The sequence below is a fragment of the Pteropus medius genome, unplaced genomic scaffold (genome assembly GCF_902729225.1).
Source record: "Pteropus medius unplaced genomic scaffold, Ma_sr-lr_union100, whole genome shotgun sequence".
In the NCBI taxonomy this organism is placed as follows: Eukaryota; Metazoa; Chordata; class Mammalia; order Chiroptera; family Pteropodidae; genus Pteropus; species Pteropus medius.
The window spans coordinates 17,144,053-17,156,823 of record NW_024352786.1 but is presented as its reverse complement, the minus strand read 5'-3'; the positions used below and the strand labels follow the sequence as shown (position 1 = coordinate 17,156,823).

Below are 12,771 nucleotides of genomic sequence, written 5' to 3'. Positions count from 1 at the left end.
TGCAATTGGAGAATTTAAAGCAGCTGTGCTTAGTAGTACTTTATGACTAGCATTTTTTGTGTGTAACCTTTACAGTATAACTGCAGGCAGCAGCAGGATGGCTTTACTGACAAAACTAATGTCTGGCTTGTGGAGATGAGTAGGCGAATCTTAGAGCTCAGCTGCCCAAGAGAAGTTTTTGCATTGATGGAAATGTTCAGTCCTGATTTTAAATAGCGAGGTCTGAAATTCACAGCGAACTCATAAGTATGAGGAGAGTTTGGATTCAGGAAACATTTCCCCCTCTCTGTTTTCAGTCTCTTAAGTGTTGAACCAGCAGAATCCTTCCAAAATAACGACATTTTGTACTTAACTGGTCTTTTATGTTCGATGCATTATGCACACATATGTTCGTTTAAACTCATCTTGAGTTAAGCCTTCTTATACATGCATTAAACTCATATGAATTCAGTTACACGTCGCTGTGGGGAGAAAAGAGAAATAGAAAAATACCATAAATGGTATACATAATTAAGTTCAACATTCCAAAGAATATATGCTCTAGAAAAAGTGGGAGTTTTTTTCTAGCTGTACTGTACGTACATTCCAAATATTATGAAGAAGCAACACTTCAGAGTGTTATTTGTTTTGGAAATAGAACGTTGGAACTGGAAGTAATGTTAGCGATTAATCAAATTCTCTTCCTTGACCAGACAGAGAAATTGAAACCTGGTTAAACTAAGTGATTTGCCCAAGGCTGTGCAGCTGATTATGCAGGGCCGGGACAGTATTCCTAACCTAGATCAGTGTTCTTCTCACACATTATTTAGACGTGCGGACTAGTTTTTGGATTATTTTTAACTTAGCTTAGAATTATTTCACCTACAGAGAAGCCAAACATAACAAAATAGAAAGTAATAGAATTGTAACTTAGACAGCTTCCGGCGCGGCAAGCTGAACAGCTAGCTCCAGGGAACAGTGGTATATGCTATTTGACTAATGGACATCTGCTCCAAAAAGAAGCCCAGCAGGGAATCCCTACCAGTGACTGAATTTTGAGTCATTTCTTCCCATCTGAACTGCTTCTTGCCCTCTGTGAGCAGTAGCCATTTTCACATTTTAAAAGCATTTGAAAATTATGTAGCACATGTAACTGTGTTATATGAAAGCATTATTTAAGTCTTGATTTGCTCAAGGGATTTTCTTCCTTCTGAAAGCTTGTAGTGTAATAAAGACGATCTTCACATACATGTGTGAAGAAAGTGCAAGAAATGACTAAATGACATTCAGAAATCTAATATATATCTAAAATATGGAATTAACATAGAATACATGTCAAAAGTAATGAATATGCATATCAGCATGAATAATTATAATAATCATAGGTATTCCGAGGTGAGCAATCATTCAGTTCATTCATTCTAAGAAGGTGAATTTAGTCTGCTGTGTGCTATGCACTTGCTGATAACTCGAACTGCCAAGAGAAGTACGACCAGGTCCTGGCCTAGTTCCAGCTGATAGATGATGATCGTATCTGTTTTTGCCTTTCTCGTCTGTCTTCAGCTCTCTTCTCCCACCTTATTTCTTTTGCCAGTTACTTTTTAACTTCACTGTACTTTTTATTTTTTATTTTTTTATTTTTAATTTATTTAAATTAGTTTCAAGTATACAGTACATTGGTTAGACATCCATATAGTTCATAATATGATCCCGCCAATTGCTCCCTCCCTCCCCGATCCTCCAGCTAGCCAGTGTATTAATACTAACTGCATTCCCTATGCTTTGTTACCCATCCCTGTGACCATCCATCAGCTACTAACTTGTACTTATTTAACCCTTCATCCCATCCTCCCAGCCCCCAAACCCCCCTCCGCTCTGTCACCAAATTGTCCACTATGTTTGTGATTCTGTTTTTGATTAGTTTGTTCTTTTTGTTTCTTAGATTCCACATATAAGTGAAATCATATGGTATTTATCTTTCTCTGTCTGACTTATTTCACTCAGTGTAATAACCTCTAGGTCCATCCATGTCATTGCAACTGGTAGGATTTCATTTTTTTGAATGGCTGAGTAATATTCCATTGTATATATGAACCATAATTTCTTTATCCAACCGTCTGTTGATGGGCATTTAGATTGCTTTCATATCTTAGCTATTGTAAATTGCGCTGCCATGAATATTGGGGTGCATAGATCTTTACGAATTATTATTTTGATTTTCTTTGGATAAATACCCAAGAAGTGCAATTTCTGGGTCAAAAGATATATCCATTTTTTGAGAAACCGCCATACTGTTTTCCATAATGGCTGTACCAGTTTGCAGTCCCACCAACAATGTATGCGGGTCCCCTTTTCTCTGCATCCTCACCAACACTTGTTTTTGATTTATTGATGATAGCCATTCTGACAGGTGTCAGGTGATATCTCATTGTGGTTTTAATTTGCATTTCTCTGATGGTTAGCAACCTTGAGCGTCTTTTCATATGTCTATTAGCCAACTGTATTTCCTCTTTGGAGAAGTATCTGTTCAGATCTTCTGCCCATTTTTTAATTGGATTGTTTGTTTGTTTTTTTTGTTGAGTTGTATAAGTTCTTTATATATTTTGTACTTTTTAGTTAAAAAAATTTTTTTTCATAGAGTGAACAATATTTGTCAGGTGCAGTACAAACAAAACAAGATATGATCCCTGTTCTTCAAGATTTCTTTCTTCCCTTCCCCTTCCTTTTTTCCTTCCCCTCTTCCCTCCATTTATTTATTACATATTTATTGAGTATCCACTGTGAGCTTGCCACTATTCCAGTGCAGAAAATACAGACGTTAATAAGACTCCCTGTCCTTTCTTCTAGGTAAACTATAAACAAGTTAATAAAAAACATCATTTTAGGTAGTGTAAGTGCTGGGATGCTAAACAAAGATAGATAAAAGGGAAAAAACCCCGCTGATTTAGGTGGGGTGGTTAGGGGTGGCATCTCTGGAGAGAGCATTTGAGCAACGACCTAAATGACACGGAGACATAAGCCATGTAGAGATGGAGGGGAAGAGATTGTGAAGCAGAGGAAACAGCAAGTGCTAAAGCCCCAAGTGAGTCACCAGATTGGCACCTAAGAGGGACCAGGAGGGGACAGTGGTAGGACAAGGCAGAAGTGGTTGTGCTCCCGTGCAGTGGGAGGGACAGCCATGGACCTGATCACACAGGGCTTTGTGATTTCGGCACAGACTGCATTTTAGCCTGAGTATGAGAGGGAGCGTTGTAAATTCTGAGAAGGGGAGTTCGCTGTGATTGAGTTTTTAAAAGCCACTTTAAAGGCTGTATAGAGAAGTAATAAGAGGGAGGAACAAGAACAGAAGCAGGGAGACCAGTTAGGAAGCTGTTGCTGTCACTGAGGTGCCGTGGTGGTGGGTCAAGAGGATGGATGGTAGCAGTGGGCGTGAGAAGTGGGACTCCAGGTCTACTTTGAAGGAACAGCTGGTAGCATTTACTATGTGTTGGCTTTGGTGTTGTGAACTTTGTTTTTCCACTTCTCTTTATTTCTCTTCTCTTACTGCGGAGAAAGGGAGGAATATCACAAAGGAATAAACCAGTGAGAATTTATCGAATGTCTCTTTCTTAAAAAATAGCATTATATCATTGCCTTTCACCGCCCATTCATTTCTCTACCCTATTATACCTCGAGTCCCTTCCCCCTTTTTTTAAATTTAGGAAAACTTACGTTTTCACTTAGTATATTTCTTCCTTTCTTCCTTAAAAAGCTATATGTCATCAATTTAATGACTTAAAAAATCAAGGGGAGAAGCAGTGACTAAAATTCATGTTTTCAAATATATAATGTCAACTGTGATTTAGGAAGAAAAATACTATTGAGACAAAACACAAAAGTTACTGAAATAATAAAAATCTGTAAAATTTAAACATTTTCGTTTTCTCTGACAATTGAAGAAGGTATAACTTAATGTTTCTTTGATTAGAAGATTTCATTATTAGTTTATGTTAAAAATTAAACACTAAATTTGATGTTATATTTTTTAAAGTTGTAATTTTCTAATTTTGTTGAAGTGGGTATAAATTTTAGCATTTCCCCTTTTTACATATTGATAACCGAAATGATGAAAGTTGTTTTAATTAGAATTAGAGTATCTACTTGTACTCTTAAAGTATTGATTTAAAATTTTACCTTTGCCTCTGCCTCATCCAGGGAAGTGCCAGACACAGCTTCAGAATGTGACTCCTTAAATTCTTCCATTGGAAGGAAACAGTCTCCTCCTTCAAGCCTTGAGATATACCAAACATTGTCTCCTCGAAAGATATCAAGAGATGAGCTCTCTCTAGAAGATTCCTCCAGAGGAGATTCGCCTGTCACTGCAGATCTCTCTCGGGGCTCTCCTGATTGTGGAGGTCTGACGGAAACTAAGAGCATGATCTTCAGTCCTGCAAGCAAAGTGTACAATGGCATCTTGGAGAAGTCCTGTAGCATGAACCAGCTTTCTAGCGGGATCCCGGTGCCTAAGCCTCGCCACACGTCCTGTTCCTCAGCTGGCAGCAACAGTAAACGGGTTCAGGAAGCCCCACATGTTGCCAGGATAAGCAGCATCCCACACGACCTTTGTCATAATGGAGAGAAAAGCAAAAAGCCATCGAAAATCAAAAGCCTTTTTAAGAAGAAATCTAAATGAACTGGCTGACTTGATGGAGTTCCATCCAAGTGGCATCTCTAAACTTTTACCCGCCCTCCCATCTTCCAGTCTCTTTTTTTTTGTTTGTTTAATTTTAGGAATGTAACTCCATTGGGGCTTTCCAGACTGGATGCCATAGTGAAATGTCCTAAGGGCAACTGTCTGCTGTCTGCTTATTTAAATGACTACATAATCAATTGGTCAAGCCAGTTATTACTGAAAAATCATTAAGAGATGAGACAGTTTACAGTCCTTTCTGCCTATTTATTTCTGCTTTGTTATTAGTGATGTATATACAACGTTTTGTTGAAAGCCACTATGGACTTACAAGCTTTAATGGACTAGTAAGCCAGCATGGGCTTGCAAAAATTTCTTGTTTACCAGAGCATCTTCTTATCTTTCCACAGAGCTATTTACATCCTGGACTAAATAAAAGAAGTAAAACTAATTGCACTACTGTTTTCCAGACTGGAAAAAAAATTCTGCAAGTGAAACTGTATAAAGTTTATAAAATGTCTGAATAGGGGACTGTTTTCACTTTTAGATCAAATGGGTTTTTAAGTAGAACCTAGGGTTTCTAATTGACCTGATTTCTGGAAATGAAAACCCACGCTTTTATTAGGGGAAGCTTCTTTAAATGCATTTAATATTATAAAGTTCCAAGTCCTGCTGTAAAGATCATGTCGTTTTGTTTTTTCCCAGGGCTTTCACTGTGATTTACTGCACCGCAGGCTGTATGATAAATATCAGTAATTAGAAGAGAGAAAGTTCTTGATTCCTTACGCAAGTGGAAGTTAAAACTTGATCAGAGGACTTAAAACATTCACAAGCTTAAACTAAGGTGTGGGGATGTCGGGATTCAGACACTTGTTTACAGACTTTAACTGCAAAGGATTTATGGTTTGTGAAAAAATTTGTACTGTGGAAAAGATAATAAATTGGAGATATTATTGTGTGGGGCTGTGCTGAGTTTTGTTGAAACACTCCACTAAAAAACACTACATGTTTTCTGGAGAGCTATGTAAGCTGTCTTGTTGCTTAATTGCAATATAAGATACAGTGATGTTTTGGAAGTACATTGTCAACAAATTTCTTTCTATTTTATATTGTTTGTCATATTTTTATGTAGTTCGAAATGTTTAAATGTTCTAATATCAAGATTAACAAATATAAATTTATGGTGCATTTAGATTGTGTTGTATTAATTTGTAGTTTTGGGGTTAATTAAACTGATAGGTTGTTATAAGGGCAGTTTTTACTGTGAAGATGGTTACATAGAGCAACAAAGTACTCTAATATCTGGGAAGTTTTACATAAACAACTTCTTTTAAAAATTCAGTCATAAATAATCTGGATAATGCAGTGTGGATGGATGTTTGGGTGAACAACCGATGCATATTCGCTGGAATGGTTTTTTAGCATCATGCCCAAAGTACACAACATCCAACCCAGTCCTGTTTGGATGAAAATGCAGATTGGTAAACAGGAAATTTATTTGAGATTTTCTCCAAAGAAACAATGTATTAACAGTATGAACAGTTTCCTGAATTCTCTTGTAAATTATGATTGTTTATTCTTTTTTAATACTCTTGTTAAAAACTGAAGGTCTTGAATGATATTTATATGCACAGATATTTATGTTTTGAATAGTGCTATAAGGGCAAAAATTGATTGACTGAAATGAACATAGAATTTTAGACCAGCGGTCCCCAACCTTTGTGGTCCCCAACCTTTGTGGTATGAGGAACCGGTACTCCTATGAGAATCCTTTATGGTCTGAGGTGGAGCTGAGGCGGTAATGCTAGCGCTGGGGAGCGGCTGCAAATACAGACAAAGCATCACAGGCTCGTCCCCGTTCACCTCCTGCTGTGTGGCCCGGTTCCTAGCAGGCTATGGACCAGTGCCGGTCCCCAGCCTGGGGGTTTGGGGACCCATATTTTAGACTAATTATAAGGTGAGAAAATCTGAAAGGTCAATCGCTGAGGAACATACGCTCTTAAAGCTGTTTACAAAGGGGAAAAGTTGTGTGTAAAGAATTGAAAAGCGTCTGGAAAGTTTCTTCAAAGTGAAGGGACTACCTTATCTTTTTCCTCCTTACTACCAGACAGAAGTTCTTCCCTTTGAAAACTGCAGAAGGGATGAGAACTTTATAGGTTGCTGGATAGAAAAGGTAAAAGCCCCTGGAGCATGGATGAAGCTGGGAGGAGGAATGGCTGTAGGAGCTCCAGCAAGCCTGCTGTTTGTCTAAGGTTAGAAGGAAATTCTGGATCGGAACCACCCAATGCTGGAACTTGTGGTGGGGTGTGGGTGAGGCTGGCCTGAGTACAGTGTGTGCCGTCTTAAGTCAGGGGATGCATTGTTTGTGCTAAGTTTCACACACTCATTTATAAACATTCAACCAAGGGATACTTACGGCTTTATGTTTCTTATAATATTTACTTTGCATTAGTACAATGCTCTGTATTTGTAAATTCAACAGAAAATAATTGAGTCTTGGAAAACCATGTAATTTTTGTATTACATCATTTACATGTGAAGAATTGGGTGTTAATATAACTTTTTTAAATTATCCATTTGTTATCCTATTTTACCCTTATAAAACCATGGTGTTTTCCTGATTTTTAAAGCAATACCTTCCTTACTATAAAAAACAATTCATGATAGAAAAGTATAAAGAAGAAAAACAACAAGTAGGTCAAATTCTACTGCTTATATACTTGCTTTTAGTATTTTGGTATGTTTCCTGCTAGATCATTTTTCTTTATATTGATACTGTAATTTATATCAGGCTTTTTCATTTAATATAAGCATTCATTTCTCTTAATATCATCAAGAACTCCTCATGAACATTTTAATGACTATATTATGTCATTGTATGGATTAGCTATAATCTCTTTAATCATCCTTTTATTAGTAGACTGTGTCTGAATTTTCTGGTATGTGAACTAATAGCATTTAACGTTTATTGAACGCTCTATGTGCCAGGCACTGTTCTAAACTCATTAATAGATATTACCTTCTATGGTAGGTACTTTTTTCCTTTGCTTTTTAAAATCGTTTTACCGATGAGGAAACAGCCCAGAAAATTAATAATTTACTGAAGGCCACATAGTAAGTGGTAGAACCATGTGGTTAATTTCTAAGTTATGTCACATAAATTCTAGTCAACATTTTGATTCCTTATGATACATATTTTTAGAAATGTATAGAAAAGCATATAGATTTTTAGTTTATAAGTAAATATATATCTATGTACATACAGAGTCTCACACATATACCTTGAGTATAATTTTATACTCACCCAGTAAATTGAGTGTATGAGTGCCCCTTTACTAATACCATCATTTTTGAACTACCAATTGGTTAAAACTTTGCTGATATAATAGGTAAATACATCTGCTATAGTTGGAAAGTTTTTCATGTTTCATATTTTCCATTTTAGTGAATTGTCTGTGACTTTTGCCCATTGAGTTATTGGGGTCCTCGTGTTTTTCTAAGTCTTACACAGTCTTTCAAATGTAGCTATTCTTGTATTCGTTATTTACCAACTAAAACTCATTTTTTAAAAACATATATATATATTTTATTTAAAAATATCAGTGAAGGAAAACCTAGATTTACATTTTAGTCTTATTTATCTCTTATTTTTAGGTCTTGAATGTGTAGATTTTCCTCAAATAATTACAGATAAGAGTCAGTACAGAATCTACTTAATTCATTTAACAAATGTTTAATAATCTATCATGTATCACATCATGATAAGCTCTGGAAGTGTAGAGACTAATGTGACAGGTACCTGCCCTAAACGAACTAATAAGATATAGAGAGCAAACAAACATCCTTGTAATAAGGACAGTGATAGAAATGTAAACCAGATAAATGTTGGGGAGATGGGAGCTAATGGGGAGAGGGGTTGTGTAGCTCAAAAGTATTTATTAAATTAAGGATAATTTAAAGGTGCTAATTTGCTGAAGATGTGGAGAGATTTGCTATGGCTGAAACAGAGTAGGCCCAGGAGCAAGTTAGTTTTGGGGCTCCTACTAACTAGTAGTCTTGTTGAGGCAAATGAACTTGCAGTTCCTAGTTCCAGCCAAACACTTTGTAATAGCTGTGTGGGTGCTTGTTCGAAGTTGCTTACTGGAGAGAAACAGCATTTGAGCAATCTCAAATAAGCCCTCATAATACTGATCAAAGACTGTCCTTTCCCGCATCCCTAGCCCTAAAACAGAATAGTCTCTGTTGAAAGATACTCTCCTTCAGATTTGTCCAGGCCAGCCTGTTCCTATCTTGAATCAGTTGTTGTCAATGGGCTTCAGGCCAAGTTTCAGGAGTTTATCTTGTCCTGTGATTGGGATTTCTCGAAGTTACCTACATGTCTCCAAAGTGGCCTTTAAAGGGGCCTCTCTATGGCACTGTTTGCTGTAGGCCCAGAAGGGACACTGTAGAGGGGACCTCGGTCCAGACCTTGGCTTCTTACCAATGTGAAGGGATTGAGACAGAATGCCCAGGGTCCTTTTGTAAGTTACAGAGTTTCGACTGCCAGATTCTCCGTTATCTTGATGTTTCAGTTTTTACTGTATGTGTTGTAATGTCTTCATAAGCCTCGAAAAGTGAGAGAGCAAGCGAGCAATGAGCTCAAGGTAAGGCAAGTGGTTCACTTCTACCTTGTGAGAGAAACTCTTCAAGTGTGTCCCAGGGAGTCACAGTGGCTCAGCCATTCCAAGTCTGCAGTCCTTGAAGCGATGGCAGTGCTTCTGCTTCCACTCCCCACAGTGTTCTGGCAAGCTCTAGTTCCCTGTGAAAGCAGGACTTTTACAATATGGCAGCCATCCCAGTGCTGCATTTCCATTAAGAATATTTTGTGTTTATGTATTAATTCCCACCTGTTTAGTAGAAGCATCTTAGTCCTAAAATATCCACGTGTGAGTATGCCAACTCTTAAAATACTACAGACCTGCAGTTCTGGGAGTGATGGTACTTTTAGGGATTTTAGGGAGATCAAAGGGTACCACCACTTAGGAAGTGGAAAAGATTTCTAAAATAAGAATGTGGCTTTTATGTTCTGTTTTTGAAATAACCAGCTATTCAAGTTTTATCCTCGAAAAAGCTTTCTATTAACACTCGAGATGTGCATCTGTAGCTAAAAGAAAGGGAGTTTGAGGGGGAATAAAATGAAGTCTGGATGCAACAGTGAACTACTTCCTGTGCCAGAGGTTGCCTTTGACCTTCAAAGTGAAGGTAAGAAAACAAACCTGGAAATATGACTAGGCATGGGACCTTGGGAAAGGAGGGGACGTAGGGAGGGAAAAGGTGCATTTGTTGTCAAATGTGTCACTAAATCTTGTCCATTTAATCCCTGAGTCTCTGGGCTAATGCCTCTCCCTGTTGCCCGGGGCCTTTCCTTCTTCATTTTTCATTTTATCAACTTCAACAAGCTAATTGAACCCAGGCTCACCCTCTTTCACTCTCTTGTTGGTGAGCTTTCTTAGCCACATGCTGCTTTCCTCTGATTAAAATATTTTTATGCCTTTCCATTGCCCGTAGGATAAGACATAAACCTAACAGCGACTAGCAAAAAGACCACGATGTGGCCTGGTGGCTTGCCATTATGGATGGAACCAGTTGCACAGTACTTAACGCAGCTCCCGAAAGAGCCTGGGCTGCTCCGCTCCCCCACCCCCACACCCCACCCCCTGCCTGCCCTGGCTGAGGCTTTTCCCTGGAATGTCCTCTCCGTCCTGGGCCACTAACTCTACACCTTTAACTCAGCTTGGGTATCTCTAGGAAGCCTTCTGTACACGCCCCAAACAGTGCATACCACTTCTGTGAAAGTCCAGAACTTTGTGTTTCTGACGCATTTGTCACATCATATTACAACGACCTTTAAGCTGCAGATGGTTAAGTTTAATGATCAGGAAACAGACTGTGACCCAATGCAAGTGAGCGTTGTATGCTGTCTTTCCATCGTCTTATATGGAGGCTCCAGGGAAGGAAGGGACCACAATGGCACGGAATAACTAATATGCTGCCTTCGAGAAACCTTCGGAAGAGCTGGACTCTGAGTGACGAGTGTGTTCGGAATAGGCCTAACGGGGGAACCGGATTATTTCCTCTCAGGCTCCATCGAGGCGTTTGCTCTGTACAGTGACGTAGCCTCTCCAGGCCTGGTGCTCTCCTTCCTCTCCTGAGCCCAGCATTTAATGGTTATACTACATATCTGGCAATTAATGTGGTTTTTGTATTAATAGATCTTATTCTTTCAGTACTTGTATAGTGGGAACCTGTGATGTGCTGAATGCAGGACTTAACGACAATAAGATAAACATAGTCCTTACTATAACCTGCCTTGTTAAACCTCTAAACAATTATTTAGATTACTACACTTGTTATTAGTGCTAAGAAGGAAAGGTTCACGGGGCTATGCGATTATTTAATGGAGGCCTAACCTCACTTGAAGGTGAGGTGGGGCCTGGCTGAGGAAGTGACATTTGCACTTAACCCCGTGGCGTCAGTAGGAAGCAGGAGGAGAGTGGGCTTCCACTGGCCCGGGCAGTGGTGGTAACGTGCGCAAAGGCTGCGGGAGGGAGAGACGGCAAGTTCAGGAGACTGAACAGAGGCGGAGGCGGAGGCGAGTACGTGGCCGGAGCGGGGAGCGAGCGGAAGGGGCAGGACTGCAGCGCCTCGCAGGCCGGAGCTAAGACCTTGGACTTGATCCTGAGATCAACGGGAAATCATCGAAAGCGTTAAGCATGGGAAAAAGGATTCTCTTATTATATATGTTGCTTCCAGATGGCTTGAGAGATAAATACATTGGTTTATATATTTACAGATTCCCTTTTACCGTCAGCACTAAGTTATTCAGTAAATATTTAGCAACTTGGTTTCCAAACGGAAGACAAGTATAAAGGAGAGAATGAGTAGGGTCTTTCAGGAGACTAGTAAGGACCCCCGAGAGACGTGGGGAGCAGAGGAAAGTAAAGTTAGAGGGGTGCTTACCACCTTGACTTAGAGGCTTTGTATCAGTCACCTACCGCTGCCGTAAGCAAACATCACAGACTGGGGGGACTTCAACGAAAGAAACCTAATTACCGCCCAGTTTTGGAGGCTGGAAGTTGAGATCAAGGGCTCAGGCTGATCTGGCGCTGGTGACAGCCCTCTTTCTGGCTTGCAGACAGCTGCCTTCTTGCCGTGTCCTCATATGGAGGGCTTGCGTGTACGAGTGTGTGTGCGTTGGGGGGGTTGGTAGAGCGAGGGAGCGAGCAGGCACGAGTGTGTTCCAGTCCTATCGGATTAGGAAGACCTTACGGTCTCGTTTAACCGTCATTGCCGCCTTGGAGTCCCTGTCTCCAAATCCAGTCACACTGGGGGTTACAGCGTCAACATGAACTTGTGGGGACGCAATTCAACTTATAACAAGTTTCACACTGCGAGACCACTGGAGAGGCGGTTCTCAACCAGGGCGTAAGTCAGCAGCACGAGGGGAGCCTTCTCAAAGTCGACCCTTAAGCGACCTGACTTGGGAGTTTCTGTTTTGTTTAATTTTAGGCTAGGGACTCAGGATATACAGTTTTCAAAAATCTTTCTGATTATGATTCTGATTGTATCGGTGAACACACGCTATCTCTGCATTTTATTCCTAGCCTGTAAACCAAGAGACTCCCCTTCCTTCCCCTCTCCTCCCCTCCTGTCCATTTGGGAAATATTTCATTCCTCCTTCCTACTTTCTCTGAGACTTTATTTTTTTTTTTAACGATGAGAGAAATTTGGGAAAACCCAACATTTTCTAGGCCTGCACAGGAAAAGCAGCTGGCCTTTTACTCTCTTGTCCTCTGTAGCACTTGTCCTGCGGTGACTGATGGGTTGTTTGTTAAACAAACCATAATCTTCCATAGAGTTGGCTGGATGGGTGCCAAGTACACCTAACTTTCCCACAAGTGAATTGCAAAGGCCTAGACCTTCGGTTTTAACAGGATTACATTTAGCTGCAAGTCACAGCTCACACAACTAAGCAGTGGCTCAAAAAATTAGGGGTTTCTTTTTCCTCATGTGACTGGACGCCCAAAGGGAGGCATTCCAGGGGTTGTTCAGTGGCTCCGTGAAGCCATCAGCAACTAGGCTTC

At 39.8% G+C, this 12,771-nt stretch overlaps 1 protein-coding gene across 2 annotated transcripts in view; it reads left to right on the top strand.

Moving 5' to 3' along the window:
- STIM2 (stromal interaction molecule 2) overlaps nucleotides 1-5,840 on the top strand; it is a 113,771-nt gene extending 107,931 nt beyond the window's left edge. For both annotated transcript variants that reach the window (XM_039848755.1, XM_039848754.1), the window contains one exon: nucleotides 4,174-5,840. In XM_039848755.1, coding sequence (XP_039704689.1) covers nucleotides 4,174-4,651 — 478 coding nt within the window. In that variant the 3' untranslated portion in view covers nucleotides 4,652-5,840. The remainder of the gene's footprint in view (nucleotides 1-4,173) is intronic.
- Nucleotides 5,841-12,771: the final 6,931 nt, after the last annotated feature.